This window comes from Odocoileus virginianus, unplaced genomic scaffold (genome assembly GCF_023699985.2).
Source record: "Odocoileus virginianus isolate 20LAN1187 ecotype Illinois unplaced genomic scaffold, Ovbor_1.2 Unplaced_Scaffold_10, whole genome shotgun sequence".
Lineage (NCBI taxonomy): Eukaryota > Metazoa > Chordata > Mammalia > Artiodactyla > Cervidae > Odocoileus > Odocoileus virginianus.
In genome coordinates this window covers 2275078-2295169 of record NW_027224272.1, presented here as the reverse complement: position 1 = coordinate 2295169, position 20092 = coordinate 2275078, and the positions used below count along the sequence as shown (strand labels likewise).

Sequence of the window (20092 nt, the reverse complement as noted above, 5' to 3'; positions counted from 1 at the left end):
TAGAATTCCAAACATTTTTGCTATGTAGCTCAACACTCCTCTGGGCCAGCACTGGCCTACCTACTTCCACATTACTACTGAACTGTTGTTTGCTGTTTAGTCACTAAGTTGTGTCCGACTCTTTTGCAACCCCATGGACTGGAGCCGCCAGGCTCCTCTGTCCATGGGATTTTCCAGGCAAGAATACTGGAGCTGATTGCCATTTCCTTCCTTCTTGTGTTCGTCTTTCTTGTATTATCACATCTCTTAGCAATACCTGCCATATTTTGTATTTCTTTACTAATAATGGACTGCCGAACCATGAGCATAGCAATTTGTGTTACCAATGCCTTAAACTGCATCACTTTAGAAACATGCAAGTATTTGTTGAACGAGGAAATGAATTTTACTCATTTACTAAATGAGTAAATATACTAAATTTACTACACATTTAATATTTAATTTGATCCTGACCTAGGGATTGAACCTGTGTCTCCTGCATGGCAGGCAGATTCTTTACCCCTGAGCCACCTGGGAAGTCCTTACTACTGAGAGTGGATAGATAAATAGGTCCATATAAAAGGAGAATCTCTCAACATTCAAAATAGAAAGCACACTGTATTTATAGTTTAAAAATCTCAGAAAAAGTTTTAAGTCATTGTTAGAACAACTAACAGCATATTATATAATCTACACTTCTATTTCCAGCCAGTAAGTGCTAAATGTGTATTAATTTAAAAACATTCAGCTAGGTCTGTGCCTTTGTGAGGGAAAGGGTGTTTTCATGTTTTAAATGTCTTAAAATTAACAAGAAGTCAATTAGCATCAACTGTGAAATACAGAAAAAAAATATTTCAAAATTACTAAGTTGAAAAGAAAAAAACAACGCTTTTCTCCTTTGGTTTCTATACTCTGGTCACTAATCAAATCATGACTGATCCTGCCAGGATATGATTGAAATGTGAATGTGCATTAGGAATAGTAAAATTCATTTACTCATTCAACAAATATTTGAATGTTTCTAAAGTGATGCAGTTTAAGGCACTGGTAACCCAAGTTGCTAACCCTCATGGTTAGGCAGTCCATTATTAGTAAAGAAATACAAATATGGCAGGTGTTGCTAAGAGACGTGATGATACAAGAAAGCAAGAACCCAACAGAGAGAGCTGCAGGCTGCTCTTTTAGGGGAGACCTGAAGAAGTCCCTCTGGGGAGGAGTCATTAGAACACAGACTTGAATGAAGTGAGGGGTGCGGGTCAATACAGTAGGAGGTGAGTGATCCTGGGGAGAGGGCACAGACAGATAACAAATGAAGGAGCACATTATGGATAGTGGAATATCAGTAAGGATGCCCAGATATGGTACTGCAGTACAGAGGGCAAGGAAGGGAACAGCATGAGATGAGATGGAAAAGACAGCCAGGAGACCATTCAGGAGTGGTCTTGTGAACCATGGTCAGGGGTCTGGATTTTGTTCTAAATGTGATGAGCAGCTCCAAGAGGAGTGTGAGCAGAGAAGTAATATGATCTGAATTATGTTTTAAAAGGATTATACTGCTTGCAATCGGTCAGTCCCTGGAGTGAGGTGTTTACCTAGCCTGCTTTTAATATTCATTTCAATGTGTTTTATTTAGCAAATATTTGGCCTCCATGGTATAATACAAAGATATGGTTTCCTCTAGTGGGAAAAATAGAAATACAACTCCATTAGGCTTCACTGGCCTCCTCCACTCTTCTGAGCAGCTTTCTTAGAGACAGAATTTTATTGTGTTGTTTGCCAGATGAAAATGACCCTAAAACGCTTTATGCTTCTTAATTATTTTTACTCTCTTTGGAATCACTGAGAAAAATGTGTGTAATGCAAAATTGAGAAAAAAATATAAGCCTGCATTTGTAAATGATTTTCTTCATTTAATACAATATACAGATGCAGGTTAAAATGTCTCCTTGACAATCGGGTGGAGAGGGAGGTGGGAGGGGGGATCGGGATGGGGAATACATGTAACTACATGGCTGATTCATGTCAATGTATGACAAAACCCACTGAAATGTTGTGAAGTAATTAGCCTCCAACTAATAAAAATGAATGAAAAAAAAAAATGTCTCCTTGCCTTTTGGTGAGCTGCAAAGGAAAAAACAAACAAATCTAGAGTCCAGAACTCAAGAAAATACCACCATACTCTACCACCAACCAATGAAACATAACAGATGCTGGTTGTGTGGTATTTTCTATGCTCTATCTCAGAGGCATAAAGTAAAGTTGTGTAGCATTTTAGAATTTGAAGGGAATTTGAGGTTCATTTTATCCCCTCACCCTACTTTTTGGAAAAGAAGCAACAAAACTACCAGCCATGAAATTGTGCAGACAGAAACAAGACAAGAACTCAGAGGTTCTAATGTTATTTCTAGTTTTCTTTAAGGGGATCTTTTTCAATGTTTTCAATACTGAAATTTTCAAAACACTCAATATTGAAATAGTCAATATTCTCTAACATGGGGATATTTCAATATTTCAACAAATCTTTATTGGACGCCCACTGTATTCTAGGTGAAAGGGATAAGATAGATAAGGCACGGCCCTTGTCCTTTGATATTTCATACCCTATCATGGACACAGACACACAGATACAAACAAATGTGTTCAACAGTAGTAGTAGAGGCATGCTCACTTATAATCCATTCATCACGTTTATTGAGCTCTAATGATACTCCAAGTACCACTTCTGCCTGGAGAAAGAAGGGAGGACTTCAGAGACGAAGCACTATTTGAACTTGTTCTTGAAGAGAAAGATGAAAAGACCTCTAGGGAGAAAAGGCAGCTTGCATAAAGCTCAGATATAAGACGGTGTGCCTATAGAAAACTCGCATGGATAGAATGAAGGGCACAGTCACACGGAGATGTTTGGTTTAGACTGTAAAAGGTTTACTGTGTCATAAAAATAATAAGACTGGTTTCTATAGGGAGACATCTCAGAGGTTATTTGAACTATAGATGCTGTTGGTACCCTATCCATATACTCTCATTCTCATCATTCCGGTACATGTCAGCCTGACTTCCAACTGTCAGCACCTACACTTCTTTGCCCGACTTTTCCCCCGGCCACTAAAGCTACTTTGACTGTGGGGCAGACACAGTGTTCTGGGAAATTAACACTACTGTTGCCCCATCATCATCATCAACACCCCTTACCAATGACTATCAAAATTTGGTTTATAAATACTCCAGTTCCATAATCCTTCCAGTGAGATAACTCTGAAGGGCATGTTCTACACGGGTTTCCAAAATTTTTCTGGGAAGATGAAGCTCCAGGTGCTTACAGTGACAACTGGTTTGATAATGTACTGTTTATTGGCTGCCTTCTCTTCCCTGTCTCATTTTTCATATCTGCTCTTTTACCTCCCAGATTAAGTACTTGCACTTGATTCGTGCCTTAGATTCTGCCTCTGGGGAAACCAAAAGAGCAAATGATAAGACCAGATTTGTATTTCAGAACTATACCTCATGTGTTTGTGTGCAAGACAGACTAAATGGGAGGAAACTGGAGAAGAACAGGTCCCTAGGAGGTGAGTCTGGGCATGGATACCTGTGCAAAGTGATGATTAAGTAATGTCAGTGGAAAAGGTCAGGGAAAGAAAGACTATAAAAGAAAAACTGAGTAACTGGATTCTAGGAAAGGGAAAGGAAGGACTCACATACACAGTTTTAAGTAAACAGAAAAATAAAACAAATTACGGGGAGATTCAAATTTGGGAACTGAGACGTTCCACTTGAGGAAGAGATATCCTCTCAACTATGGCAGTAATGGTGGTGTATAAAGAAAAGCTACAGATTCAGAAGATAATTTAAATGCAGAATTGATTGGACTATCCAGCCAAGTCTTCTATCAAATTTACATAAGGGAAACAATCATTTGGAAAAGAAAAAGCATTTACACAGGAAAGGTTAACATGAAGCTATCAATTTCCTTCCCTTTTAATTTAATGTGTTACTACTTCAAGGTAAGCAGTATATATGAAACGAATTATTGGTGGTGATACTGTAAATTGTTCTAACCAAAGGGTAGTTTGATATGGATAAAGATCTGTGAATGGAAGAACTCCTTTTTAGTTTGAAATATAAGCTGGACACCGATTTGTCTGTCAAAATCTAGATTTGAGATACCTCCAGCCATCTCACTTCTCCTGATAGGATAGCGTGAAGGGCTGCAAAACACAAACCTTTAGTCAGAGATGGAAAGCAGGTGCAGGATCCATCCCCCCCCCAAAAAAAATCCCCATCCTGCATAAACAATCATTTACAGGAGGCTTCCTGCAGCAAAAACAGAAAGGAAACATCCTTAACAATACAATTAGTGGGGATTCTGTTATTTAAAATCTGGATTATGAACGACTCACAATTTTCTGCAACTTATGTTTAAGACAAGTTTTCTTTAAGGCCGTGGTGGAGGGGGGGAAGGAAACACTCATCCTAACTCCCAGTGGGGCAGGGCCTAAAAAGATTCACAAAACCAGGCAATAAAAAAGGGGCCAGAAAAAGGCAACCCTTCTAATTTCACTAGGTTTTTAGTGAGAACTAGATGTCAGGTATATCAGAATCTCATCATGCATTATCTGTCACTGTCAATTACACAAAAAATAAACATGCTGCAAGTCAACTGTACAGGACACGTGCACAGTTTCATGATGTTCCAGGGTTCAGTCATGCTGGACTGACTAGTCTGTGATCTTTAGCACACTCTGAGTTGCTGCGGTCCTTCGGGTGTTGCTCCCAAGAAGATGGAGTAACTCGAGTTATAAGATGGACTCCAACTACAGTACACAGTTGACAGCTGAATTGAAAAATTCAAGGCTGATTCAGCTCTTGTTTTTCTATGTGGTACACATACCCCAAAACAGATGACTTGTGAAACTTCACTTGGGCTCTCAAGTCAGAGTGACACCCTGAATTGAAACCCTGGCTCTGTGACTTACTAGTTGGACAACTCCAGAGAGTTACTTAACCCTTCTGATCCTACTTCTTCACTGATAATATGGAGAAAATAAATACCTAATCTTAAGACTGTTATAGCACAGATAGGAATGTGCCATGGGTCTAGCAGTATGACACATGGCAGGTGCCCAGTTAATTATCATCATTATCAACATTATTATTATAAATAATATATTATTCTGAACTCTATAAATTTGTAGGATCAAAAAGTGGAAGAGTTGTAAAACACAGATATTTTAGATGGGTTGCAGCAATGTCTAGCTCTTAGCTCTTCTAGCCATTATTCAAGCAGGTACAAGCCCACCCTAAACCAAGGACCTCAGAGAAAAAGAGAGGATGAAAGCCTTTACAATTTGTTTGCCGGTGTTTATAAGACTTAATCACCAGCTGTTAGTAAAAACCTTTAAGAGTATATTATCTAAGGCCAGGATAGTGTAGTTGCATACTATAGGCACCCACCATATATTTGTCAAATAAATGAATGAAAAATGAATATATGAAAAATAATTTCCAAACTATTACTTTTCTGAGCTGTCTTGGTCTTAAATTTGTGGTCACAGGAAACTTGCTGTTTCATAAATTCCCAAGACAGCAATGGATTAAGGAAAACTGATTTATAGTTAGCTAGTTGTTTTCATGCCTGTCTTTTCCTATCAGATTATAAGCCACACACCTCAATCGTCTTTCCATCATTCATTCAACTATTTACTGAGTGCCCCAGAGTACCAGGCACTGCATGTGGTACTGAATTAATGATACAGTTCTGTGTAGAGATGTTTCCAAGTGGTAGTGCTATGTCTGTTTTGACTTTATGTACTGCATGTCTTAGCAGAAGCAAAAAAAAAATATTACTTCTTTGTTGAGGTAAATATCATTCCCTATGTGTGTGAATGCCAAGATAAGGCTTAATATTATTTGCAGAAGAAAACATTGTGAGAAAAGCAGAGAAACACAAACCATTTTCAAGCAGACCATAATGAGTAAAAAGGGGAAATAGGCCCAAATATACCTTTACAAAGAATCACTAAACTGGTGAGACAAGCCAACCACTAGAGTATGTTTCATAAGAAGCAAGCAAGATAGACAACTGTGATTTCAGGTAGCATTGTTTCAAATAGGCAGATTTTCCAACTTTGTTAATCTTAACACCCAAATCATAAATGCATTATTATGTGTAATAAATATCTTTTCCAGAAAAGATAGGCAACTCTCACAGCTTTTGCAGATGGGAGAGAGAAACCTTTCCATGACATGTTTCAAATAACCAGTAAGTTTTACCTTGCTTATATGCAAAGCGAACACTAAACTAATGGGTATTTCAAAGAAAGCTTCTATAAGCACAGTCTCAAAAGAGAATGAGTAAAATTAAATTTCAGCACATGTACATTTTCAAAATGTAGCAGTATAATGACCATTTTAGGTCTCAGCAGGTAGAATAACATATGAATACTGCTGTAGGACTTTGTCTTACTATTTTATAATTTACTAATATTTGTGGCAGTGAGAGCTAAAGCAAAAACTTTTTGACCAAATCCATTACCTTTAACTTATATTCATTTACAATGTTTTCTGCTACAACCAGTACTTTCACATTTTCATAAATTTTGCTATGTGTGGGAAAAAAATATAGAACTTCTGAGAAAAAAACTGGAATTTCTAGTTATTTCTGTAAGGATGTTTATAATAGGTACGTTAAACAACAGACTTCTTTATAGTTCCTGCATATGCCATTATGGGGTAAGTTAAAAGCTAAAGGGGATGGTAACTAAGTAGCACAGTAATACTGGATATTTACAAGAGAATGCCTACCATGCCTCTAAAATCTTCATAAATTAGAAATATATGAGTATTCTAAAAATTGTTCAAAACATAATTCGTTTTAAAGAATCATATCATTTCAGAACAATGTATCAAATAATTCTATTATGATCGACTCTCTAATCACTATGTTAATAAATCCTAGCTGCAAAGATAAACATACTACAATTAAAATATCTACTTTATTTCATCCTAATAATAAGAAAAGAGTCTTGGTAAATCCATGAACTGAGAAATAAAGTGGAGAAGAGTGGTAGAATCTTAGGGAGAATCTTTATGGTGTTCACAATAGAGCACTTTATTACACATGAGATGAACAAAATAATGATACTGTGGTATCTGCCTAAGAATTCAAGATATTTTTTGTAATAGTGTTTTCTACTCTATTAGACAGTATCTGCCGAGCTATTTAGCCAGTTTTATGGGTGTCACAATACAATGAACAGTCCATAACAGGCACCAAATAAACAGTGAATGAATGAATGAGGGATTCAGTAGTGAATGAACCACCAGTTTAAGATTCAGTAGCCTCCTAGCCCCAGGTCCACCAGTAACTACTATATGATTTTGAGCAAGTCACTTAAGAGATTTTAACTAGATCTACTTCTACATTCTTTCAGTCCTGTGGAGGTTTGTTTTTACGACCTTGGCATTTTGACAGGTCCTCGTGGGTGTAGAAGATGAACACGAACAGCAGGGGGCAGCAAAACACTTCGGATTTTATACTTTTCGATCCAATGACCCTTCAAATCCTGAGAAATTTCAGCTATCCCCATCTTTAAACAGCTTTAAAAAATCCATCTAACAGGCTAGATGGTTCTGTCAGTGTCTTCATTATTGAGAGTCAGAGAGGCTTATTTTGCAGTCTTCAAATCAGATATGACTGACAGGGTAAATTGACGGTACCACAAGAATATTTCAGCTGGAGTCATTTTTAAGAATATTTAAGGAGATTCTTATAAATGAAAATTAAACCCATATCAAATAATGTGCTGGGCTTTTAGCCTTATAAGCCCCTTTTCTAAACAGCCCCCTGACTTTTAGTAAAACTTTAGTTTTACCTGAGTTGATCCAAGCTGTGCTTCATAGAAAGATGGTTGCTAAATAAATATGCCATTGACCTCACACAACTGAATTGCCTGACGGTTCATGTTATATATCATGATTTTTCAGTATAACTGTGTTTATTTCAGAACAGGTGTATACCTTTAAGGGGACACATATTGGATTTCTCTTTTGCAGCTTTATGTCAGAAAAAAAAAATAACACTGCCTTAAGATCATCAATGGGGACAGTAAAAGGAAGAAAAAAATATTAGATGTGAAGAAAGACTATTGGTAAATACACCTGCTGCAATTCCTAAGGCAAGAGCCCTAGCAGGAGACACTATTTATTCACGTTTTAGTTAGAATTTTAGAAATTGCCACTGTGTTATGTGAAATGCTTTAGTACACTGAAAACTGATACTATGATAAGCTTTAGCCAATTTACCCTAAAATATAACAAATGCCTCTCAACCTGTAGATAAATATAGCAACCACATATTGCTTCTTCATGAGAGGGGAGGATAGTAGAAAGGTTCATGAAACTTTAATACTGGTTTGAAAGTAATGAATATATTTACCTGCTGCAAAAAGCATGACAGCAACAGGTCTATAGAAGCGTCTTCGAGATCCCACGCAGATGGAAATCAAACCCACCAGGAATGCAATGAGAATGATGGCAGCACCACCCAAGAGTAAAGCCAGAGTAGCAATCTGCCAGTCTGCAAAGAAAAAAAGAAAAGCATTGCTTTTTTAAAGCAGTAAACTATGCTCAGCAGCAGTCACCTTGCTACAGCTAAATAGATGTGATTTTACTGCATACTAAACATCCTCTGGGATTTGAAATGTTTTGCAACAAATATTACTATAAATGTCCTTATTCAGAAGTCTCCTATGTTAAGCAAAGCAGTTTTTAGACCATGGGTTTGCCATGATTTTCTTCCAAGGATTCTATTAAGCATTCAGACTAAATTTGATGCCCCTTCTACAACCTATTTTCATTATTATTAAATTTTCTATTGAGCTATAACATGCACAAATCATTAAGTACAGAAAGTAGGGAACTTGATGAATTTTATGTATACTCATGTAAACACCATCCAGATTAAGATATAAAACATTTCTATCATCCAGAAGGTTCTTTTGTGCCCCTCCACAGTCAATAATCACCCTCCCAACTGGCCGACAAACCAACATTATCTGTGTATTCAATTTGATTGTTCTTAAACTTTACATAAATACTATCAACTCTTTTATGTCTAGCTTTTAACTCTGTGATATTTATTTTGGGTCTGGCTTTTATGTCTCTGATTCTCATCCACGTTATTGCAGTGGTTGTAGTACTTTTTTTTTTTTTTTTTTGCTGTTCTTTTAGAAATCCTTCTTTGGCACTAAACCCCCAACTCCCAACTTTTTATTTGCCTTTCTCTCCTCCCTCACGAAAACAACTCCCCCAGCAAATTAGCATCAGGAAGATTTGTTGTTTGTTTTTTCCTCCCGTCTTTCCTTCCATTCTAATCTTACTGTTATATTTACCACCATAGGGATGGTTTCTGAAAATCAGTATTTCCAAGGTGGCAGAATGGACTCTAAATGGCTCCTTTCTTCATTCACACATATTAACAGTAAGCATATACTGACCACTTACTACATGCAGGCCTCTGTACACAGATACTTAAGAGTCTACCATGCCCTGAATGAAACATAAACCTCGCTGAAATGTATTTGTCACTTCTTATACAATAAAGATTTAGAACGAGTATGACAGAAAACTGGCCCATTTTCCATTTTATAAGGGCAGAATGTTCTCTAAGAAGTAGAGTGAATATATAAAAGCACCACTCAGCTTAGGAAGCATCATAGAAAATGATACAGTGAACACTCTTCTGTGGGATTTGTTTGGAAGTTCCTCTTCTGACTCTCACCTTAATGTATGTGCAAGAAAGAAAAATAGACTTTAATCCATGGTTAAATTGCAATACAGTCAATGTAAAGTCAAGACCTCATGATATTTTGATGCTGCACTTTGAAATTATCCCTCCAGAAAGCTTACGAAGTGCGCCCTTTGCCACTGCAGGATAAGGGGCAAGTAGAGAAACCTACAATGCCCTAAGATTTACTTCTTTTATTTACACTTACATAACCCTGCCTCAAGCATCCTCTTCCATATCCTCTCCTCCTAATAAATCCTGGATATATAGCTGGCACTGAACTAGAACTTGCACAGCGTTCAAGAAACAAACAAACAAGGGGAAAACAGAACAAATCCATACTCCTTAAAATATGAAGATGAATCACCAGAAAGTGGAGAGCATTTTTTATGCCATCTATTTGTAACAAAGCAATATAGCTTCAAACAAAAGTTTACCTGGCTTTCAATTCAAGTTTAAAAGGATAGCCATACTATGGGGTTTTTTTTGTTGCTGTTGTTCCATAAAAGCATCATGTAGCTTTGAATAAAAATAAAAATAATAATAATAGTTCTTACATTTGGAAGTCTCTAAATTTCTTTCAAAAAGTTTATTCATAGCATTATTTTATTGTACTTTAACATAACAGAATACCTTCTGAAAAGTTGAAAGTTGAAATTTCTGAATAACAAATCAAATTTTCATGATTATCCAAGGGTTTGAGGTACAAAGAAAATAATAACATCAATCTATCCAGACATCAATCAAATCCCTGGCGACTTTAAGAGCCAATGCTGAACATTTTCTTGCTGGAATATTATTTTCATAAAATGATTATTGCTTTTAGTAACTTTCTCCAATTTATTTTAAATAAATAAGAATTTTGACAGTATCAATTTTGTTTAAATCAAGATACAACTAAATATTCACTCACTTTAAAAATATCTTAAAAATATAAGCACAACAGACTGCCTTTTTCTGATAAGCTCTTTCAAATAGCCCCAAAGGCATAAATTGCCATACATTTGACTATTTCTAATTTTCAATCCAAAATAAAGCAGGAATTTTGATCACTTTTCTCTACTTTAAATATCCTCAAATAGTTAAAATATGTTATTTATTTGCATTTTGTAAAAAACAAGACTAAGGAAAAAAAACGGCAAACTTTCCCCTATAAAGGGCCAGATATTAAATATTTTCGGCTTTGCAGGTCATGGCCTCTGTTATAACTACTCAACCCTACCATGCTGTGTGAAAGCAGCTCAAGACCGTATGTAAATAAATGAGCATGGCTGTGCCAAGAAAACTGTATCTACAAAAACAAGTGGGAGGCTGGTTCTGACCCTCAGACTATAGTTTACTGACCTCTGGTCTATGCCTGTGTATCATTTTAAAATGCTAAACTTTCTTCTAGGGCTCTCAAACATAATTTCAAAATGAAGTCAATCTGATAAATAGACTAGTACAGGAGTACAAAGTGGTGCTTATCCAGCATAGCAACAGATAAGTGCAAAAAAATCCTAATCTCATATAATGTTCAATTTCCTTAACACAGTAATACTTTATTTCATATGGAAAACCAATAAAATGCAATAGAAGCTATAAGGAGAATATGAAGTATTAAAAGGGACTAGAACCTAATTAGGAAGAGAACCTCTTACAGCACAGGAAATAGTTTTAAAAAGTAGATGAATACAACCAGTTCTGATTTTCTTCTATATGTCCTACATTCACTCCAAGTATTGAGGTTGTAGCTAACGAGAAAGTCACTTCAGACATAGTGAAAAAAGAGCACCATTCACAAGCATCTCCACTGTTGTGATATTGCTACCCTTCCCTTCGGGCCACAACCATAGCTATGTCTTCTCAGGCAGAAAAGTCATTTTGATTTTCCGAGAGAGACTAGAATTGGGCCACATATGTCTGCCACTGTCCTGGCCAGAAGCTGAGGCTGAGACTGAAGCACTGAGGCTGCATCCCTGGTGCACGGTGCCAAGTTTGGGGATTGTTGTCATTATAACCATTTGGAATGAATCACTCAGGCAGGTTGCCCAGGACCAAAGCTTTAACTCACTGACCAGTTGAGTATCAATCAATAGGTTGAAAAAGTGCTTTGATATGGCTACCATAGTTAAGAAGGCTCAGGGCAGTTTTCAAGGTCTAGCACTAGTGTCGCTTTCAGTAAATAGCAACAGAATCCATTGTCCAAATAATTAGGACCTGCCTCATAGATAAAGTCAAGGGACTATGTAGATTGGTCTGATACCATTTTCCTCTTTCTTACTGAACAATAACTAGGAAATGGGGAATAAAACAAATCAAAAATACTTTTACAGATAACTACTAATGGCCATTAATTAATAGGTTGGGATTCCTGTTTACAAAGATATATATTTACTTACCTAGCAAATGTAGATTTAATAAGAATATATACATATAAAATGTTTTGTTATATACTATAGGACTTGGGCAATTTTACATTAATAGCATAATAAATGACCAAAAATCTCTATGCAAATTGCTTTTTCCATTAGAAGGTTTGCAGACCACAAATACTTGCTATCCCACATTCAGTATCTGCAAAAAAAATTAAAATATCATAAAATTCTCAATTTTCAGCTCCATTTCTTCAAAAAAAATCATCTATTTTAAGTTCTCATAATTGGTTAATTTCTGTATCAATCTTAGTTCCCCAATTTTATAGCCCCCACAGTATTTAATCAGATGAAGTGTTAAGAGTCCTTAGAGATTTATTACCCTGCATTAGTTTTATACATTTCTATAAATGATAAACTGATACTGTAGTGGAGCTGTGAACATAAACCACCTCTGCAGAACATCAGTGGCCATAGTACTGTTTCACAAACTGCAGTGCTCTGTACAATTAAAACTGGTCCTTGATCAATGTCAGGCCAGCTGATTTGAAATCTGAGTCTGGTTTCTAAGACCTGAGAGAACAAGCGATAATCAGTTTTGAGGAAATAATGTACAGCCTTGGTCCATAAACCAGCAGATCTCAAACCGGCCGGAAGGGATGCTTTGGAAATGGAAATACAACCTGAAATGAGGCTGCCATTTCAGGTTGAACTTCCACCTAAGAGTATTTTGGCAAAACTGACACAGGGACACTCTGGAGGCATTGGCGCTGCACCTACAAAAGTCAAGGCTTAAGGTAAGTATGCACTCCCCTGTGAGAGCTTTCTCTAACAGGGAAAAAAAAGAAAAGGAAAAAATAATAAATAAATATACATATAAAAGATACACACAAATGCTATAATTTCCCTTGTAGTAAGAGAATAAAAATTGGGCAGTCCTTATATCATAACATCAAGTCCAACATTAATATGCAACTCAGGAATTAAATTCAAATCCTCTTTCAAGGTATTTTTATTAGCTGGTGCCAGAGCCTCCAATGTCTATAAATGCTTTAGTATTCTGCAGAATTGTGCTGACTTACTTAACAGTCTAATACATGAGGCTGGCCTGAAATTGCTACTGCATTATGAAAATTCTATGGGCCACATTACAGCTGCCAAACTGGAGACTTCACATTGCCTTGGGGAATTTATGGTCAAAATTTACTTCCGATTTTCGGGAAAGGCAAAATCTAAATAATGATACATTTTCCACACTTTTTTGAGCCAAGGTCAGTGTACCACACCAGTGCCTAAAACTTTCCTCCACCTGTCTCATTTCAAAACCTTTACCTCATCAAACACTGGCTAATTTATTTAATTCTGTAGGTATTGTTTATACACTAAGATGAGTTCTACATATGTAAATGCCTGAGTACACAGTTGCCACTTCTTTAGCAAATTAGATATAATTAAAAAGTAATGAAGAAACAGATTTTTACCCTTATAAATTCAACTCCCACAGCTGGACTGGGTAATACTTTCCCAAGTGTATTCTGATGTTTTAATGCACGATTTCTATAATTCTCATAGAATTATAATTCTATTTCTATAATTCTCATCGCAAAGTAAATTACTGATTTTAATAACTTTTATAATTACATTCAAATTTGCCAGACAGGCACTTATATATTTACCTTTGAATTCTGCAAAAGAATATTAACCAAAATGGTATCTATAACTGCAATAAAAACCATTGTCTTCAACCTAGAAGAGTATTCTCTCCTATGATCTTGACACTGCTTCACAAGTTATCCAGAAGTTCTCCCTGAAGTTTAGTTTGCATTTGGCAGATTAAGTGGAAAACCAGAACCACTACTGAGGGACTTTAAACTTTGTTTTCTTGGCTAAGTTGTATCCTGACCTAAATCCGTCAGCATTGCATTAATTTTCCACTGTTCCATGAGATACAGACACAAACAAAGGCAGCAAAAGAAGAGTCTGGATTCTAACTTCAAAAATTAAAATGACCATCTCTTTTCTCAAGCAACTAATATCAAAACTAACATTCTTCACGTGCAAACAAATATTTACGGCCAATAACTATGTGTCTTTCATAAAATGACAGAGTTTAGACACTGTGTGCAGCGGGTTGCAGAAAGTTAAGTGGAATGTCAGAAAGAAGCACCGACTTTAAAACTCATGTTAATCAAGTTGGCAACAATACAATTTAAGTCTTACTCTTTAGGCCCATTTATGGATTAAAAAAAAATGGGTCAAAAGTACAGTACCAACCTGATTTTAAACACATAAATGACCCCAAGTAACCATCAAAATGTGTAATACAACAATTCTAATGACCAAAGTACAGGTCAATTTTACTAACATTTTGGTGGTAATTCTGGTGGTCTAAGAGTGTCAAACAGGCTATCATTTTCAATCTGTGACAGTTACATTCAAGACTTTTGAGTTGTTTTGTGTTGATGCTTGATGAACACACATTCTTTTTTTTTTTTTCATAAAGGGGCACTTCAGCTGCGTCACAGAATTTGGCGGAAATATGATTTATCATCTAAATACCGTAACATATGGTGTTTCTTCCCCCAAATAAAACCATTGTATACAGTGCTTAGCAAAAGCCCTATTAGAGTATGTTTCAGTATTTAGACAAAAAAGAAAGACACTGTTACTGCTAATGAGTGCTGTTTCTTACCAAGTATTATATCAAAAAGCTTACATCTGCATTTGATGGTAACTAATTTTAACTAATGGGTTCTGGTATTTCTCAGCAGTAATTACTAATCATAGTATATAAACTTGTGATGTGTCTGTTACATCAAAGATCGTTTCTTCTCCATTCTTTGGAAAAATGCTAAGAAAGTTACAATTTGAATAACTTGGTTATTTGGAAAAACAAGAAGAAGAAAATCCATGCCAAGACTAGGAGTTGGTGACATGCCTCTAAGCAACTAAAAAGCTTTTGTGATGGGTTTAGCGTAGCTAATAATAATCAAAGAGCAGATGGAAGTCAGCCAGCCAGTCACCCACGATCAGTATTAAGACACCCCTAGTAAATATGGAGGAACAAGTTTGGCAAGCTAGTGCTCCCACCAGTTTCCTGTCAACAAGCTTCTTTAGATGAGGGCCCTTCTTTGTCCCCCTGCAAAAGGTGAATTTATATTTTCTCCTTCATACTACTTCGTACATTTATATTATTTCATTAACTTGTTTAAAAGAAGCCGTTTGTTTCATTAATCACCTTGCTCTCACCACCAGAAAGACTGGCTGACTTTGTACCAGGACAAAGCCCACTCCCTGCTAGGAAATCAGTGAATCTGTTTCAACGAAGTTAACTCCTTGGATACATAAGAGGAGATAGGAAAGACCCTCCCTGGACATTTCTCTCTTTAAGTCACCTCTTAGTGCTAGGAATAGACTCCAGGTTGCATTCACAAAGTGCTATGCATGACAATGAACATTTGGTTTAAGGACCATAAAACATGACAGAAAAATCCTTCGATGGAAATATGAGTTCTTTCGTGGGTGTGCTTTTTCATGTATAGAGACTATTTGACTTGGGGTCCTAACTTCTATTTTGTATCATCATTTTGCCTAACACATATATTTTATAAAGATAGAATCAAGATATGTGACATTGTCTTGAAAATATAGCTCATTAAACTATCATTTTAAATCTCACAACGGTTAATAAGCTGTTAGAGACAAAATAATCTAGATTTTTTTTTTCCTGTTTTCTGGGAACCATGGATGCTTCATTTTTGTTGGGGTTATTGTTTTATTAATAAGAGTCTTTGGTGCCAAAAGCAACACTACAATAGAACAGAAAATTGATGGTCTACTAATGTCTCAAAAATCCCAAACAAATATAGCAGCAAAAAAGGGTAAAGAAGGTGTCCTTGTCTAATTTTCAAGGGAGATGATCCAATACTTTGAAAAGACTGGTAAGATTTAACTGTCCATGACCTTTGACATGTGAGGATGAAATTCTGCTTAAGGAAAAATCTGTCACTTGATAAATAAGTGTATCTTTTCAAAAATAAAACTAGAATGCAGTAATAAGTTGATCTAGTAAAATTTATTTGCATAGTCAATTTAAGAAACTTGCATGGCTGGCTTCCAAAGGCTTTTGGAAGTGGTTTTCAACTTAAAATTAAGCAGTTGTTTTAAAGTAGACGATCGTGGAGAAATTTAAAGAAAAAGAATTTTTTGTTGATTTTTAAGGACTAGCCACAGCAACTGTAAAATTTGATGATACTAAACATCTAAAACCTAACGGACTTAACATATATGAGTTAAATTTAAATTTAAATTCTATAGGAAAATGAAATCTTGGATGATAAATAAATAATCTTATAAAAAGTAGACACCTATTTTACAGTAGTCCTTAACTTCTTCATCCAAAGCTCCATACATGATGTGCTGTGTGTGCCAAGTCGCTTCAGTCGTGTTCGACCCTTTGTGACCCCATGGTCTGTAGCCCCCCCAGGCTCCTTTGTCCATGGGATTCTCCAGGCAAGAATACTGGACTGGGTTGTCATTTCCTCCTCCAGGGGATCTTCCTGACCCAGGGATCAAACCCACATCTCTTGTCTCCTGCGTTGGCAGAAGGGTTCTTTACCACTGCCACCACCTGGGAAGTCCTTCCATACATGACAGTAGTCAACAATCCTTCACACACCTAGAGATAGCTATCCTCAATAGCACTGGAAATTCTGAAAACCCATCCTGCAAAAATACTCTGGCTAAGTACAATCTCTCTATTGAGTCTTTAATATTTTGTCTCACCTCATTTTTTTTAATCTATGCAATAAATTCCATTGGGCAAGATTATTTTAAAAGATCTTTTCTAGTCCAAATGTGCTATGATTCTGTGATTCAACATATGGGCAATTATCAGAAGAATCATGTTACTAAAATAATAAAAAAAACAAGCAAACAAAAAACCTCTGCAACTCTCATACCTTTCTAGCACTATAAAATTTAACTACTGTCTAGAATTTTTAACTTTTCAGCATTGTAGTGTTCATGAACAAACCATTTCATCAGACTCATACAAAACTTTCTAAAATGGCAAAAATTTTATCATGCAACATAAAGTATCAAATTAAGAAGCCAGATGGGGGCTTCCCAGGTGGCTCAGTGGTAAAGAATCAACCTGCCAATGCAGGAGACAAGAGTTTGATCCCTGGGTGGGGAAGATCCCCTGGAGAAGGGAATGGCAACCCACTCCAGTATTCTTGCCTGGAGAATTCTGTGGACAGAGGAGCCTGGTGGGCTACAGTCCATGGGGTCACAAAGAGTCAGACACAACTGACCATGAACACATGCATCCTCAATCAGTTTGATACTTTTGAGATTATAAACCAAAAATGACTTAAGTTGTTTGTTTATATATAGACAGAGAAAAGCATTGTTTGTAAGCAGGTTAGGTTCTTGAGTTCATTACCTTCCAAAATCAGAGTGATCCCATACAAGTGACTAATCATTAAAGCCATGTGTTGGTCGAGGGCAGCTTTCACCCCAGCCAAACATTATTTATATAATTGATTCAAAGTTCTCAGGAAAGGATCTATGTAGTTGTCTTTGTTCTTCAGAAGCAATAAGAAAGAAGGCAGATCTGTAGTTAGACTCTAGTGTCAGACTAGCAAACATGGCCCAACAGCATCTCCTCTCCTACATGCTTTTCTACAATGTGACCTTGCCACTGCTCCATCAAGAAATAGCACCCAGTTCTCTTCCCCTGGAATCTGGGCTGTACATATGGCTCCTCTGATTTCCCAGGCTGGTTCTGACAGGAGACTGGTTCTTTTCCAACCCTTGCTCTCAGGAAAATGACTCATCCTGTAAGAAGTCAGCTATCCCAAGACCACCATGCTAGACAGGCCAGTCCCAACTGAGTCCAGCCTCCCAGCCATTCCCACCAATGTGTCAAACCTCGTGAAACTATTTGGAAGAGGATCCTGCAGTTTTGCATGTTCTAGTTTCCAGCCACTCAAATCACCCTGGCCCCCAGCTCCAGACATCCAAGAGCAGAGAGACAAGCCATCCTCATCACATCCTATCTTAATTCCTGACTTTATAAAGTCATGGACATTATAAAATAAATGTCATTTGACACCACTAACTTTGGAGGTGGTTTGTTTTCCAGCTTTAATAACTGGAACACTCTTGGAAAAAACCTGTCTCTACCACTGATTGAGGACTTGGTAAATGTTACAAAAATGCCTGGAAAATTCTATGGATGGAGGAGCCTGGTAGGCTACAGTCCGTGGGGTCACAAAGAGTTGGACACGACTGAGCCACTTCACTTTCACTTTCACAATAATACATGGGGTAGCATTACCTACATTTCAAATTTATTCAACACTGGGAATAAGTGAGATGTCTGGACTGGAATAGTACTGAATAAAAGGTAGATAGTAGGTAATCATTTTGTGATTAGGATCAACCAAGAGCGCTGGGCGAAGTGAAAGTGCTCAGTTGTGTCTGACTCTTTTCGACTGCATGGACTGTAGCCTACCAGGCTCCTCCCTCCATGGGATTCTCCAGGCAAGAATACTGGAGTGGGTTGCCATTTCCTTCTCCAGGGGATCTTCCCGACTCAGGGATTGAACCCGGGTCTCCTGCATTGCAGGCAGACGCTTTAACCTCTGAGCTACCAGGGAAGACTAAATGCTGGGTAGTACCTTTCAAAATTTAAATTTGAGATGAACAACATACTTAATCATCTGGTGCGAAAAAAAAAGTTTACCACCTAAGGAAGAAATAGTCTTCAACTAATGAAAAATAATATATCATTTTGGGTTTGCTTCTCTGAATATACGATAAGGAAGAAATGCAACCCTAATGAGCAGGTATGTATTATGTTTAATCTTCATGGCAAACCATGTGAAGATGTGAAGTTTTATGAGGTCATATGACTGGGAAGTGGCCAAGTTCAGGGCAGTTTGAATCCAAAGCCTCCCTCATGTATTCTTCACAACACTACTCTGTCCTCTTTCAGGCTTATGCTATAATTTAGGATAGTTCATACAAATGTTGCTGTGATATTCGGGTTATGTAATCCAGGGACTTATTTGGAAACAGTAGTCCATAGGGTCTCAGAGAGTCGGACATGACCCAGCAACTGAACACCACCACCAAGCCCACTTGGTGAATTGGTGGTGTACTACTAGACATATTAGTGAAAAGGACTGCTGTTGTGGCTGATGTTTAGTCACTAAGTTGTGTCCGACTCTTTGTGACCCCATAGACTACAGTCCGCCAGGATTCCCTGGCTTACTCACTATTAAACTTGAAAGTGATTCTTCAAATTTATTCCTGACAGCAGGCAAAATCTATTGCTTGAAATATGCTTTTGTTTGTTTTGGTTTGGTTTTGAAATGTTTTATGAAAGACCAGGCTTCTCACATACTCATCAAATCCCTTAGCTGACAAAGATTGATCTAAATGACCCCCTGGGGATTACAATCATTCTATAATTGTGAGCAAGAGAGGAATTATATCTGCCCACAAATTAAAATGTCCTTTGTAAAAGTCAGTCTGGGGAACTTCAGAATCTTAGGAGACCTAAAATCACCAGGAGGATCTTGAAATGTTATACTTCGTTTTCTCTGGATTATTAAACAAGAAAGTTTCAGTGCTAAGTGCTGCTCTTTGAACAATTTTCCATCAGTCTATGCTGTATAGGTTAAATAAAATTCTTTTGTTCTAGTTCTGTTCTTTTTTAGGAAGCCAGAACAGAGTATAACTATCGTGACCTTCCTGGCTTGCTGAGCTATTTGTAAACATGCATCAATATCAACTCATTTCAAGCAACAAGCTGAACCTTCCCTGGAGTAAATCATATTGTGAAATTTTCCAAGGAAATTCAGCTTCCCAATTAAGGTATGGATTTAAAATATGCATACATGATACACATGTGAACTCAGAATCACTGTACCTCAAGTTTTCTAAGATTTGCAGGTGTTTAGACAGG

The 20092-nt window shown here is 36.9% G+C and overlaps 1 protein-coding gene across 1 annotated transcript in view; it reads right to left on the bottom strand.

The window, feature by feature from the left end:
- The window catches only part of TMEM47 (transmembrane protein 47), a 29135-nt gene that overhangs the window by 5094 nt on the left and 3949 nt on the right, over positions 1-20092 (bottom strand). Inside the window, exon 2 of the mRNA XM_020887817.2 lies at positions 8411-8551. Coding sequence (XP_020743476.1) covers positions 8411-8551 — 141 coding nt within the window. The remainder of the gene's footprint in view (positions 1-8410; positions 8552-20092) is intronic.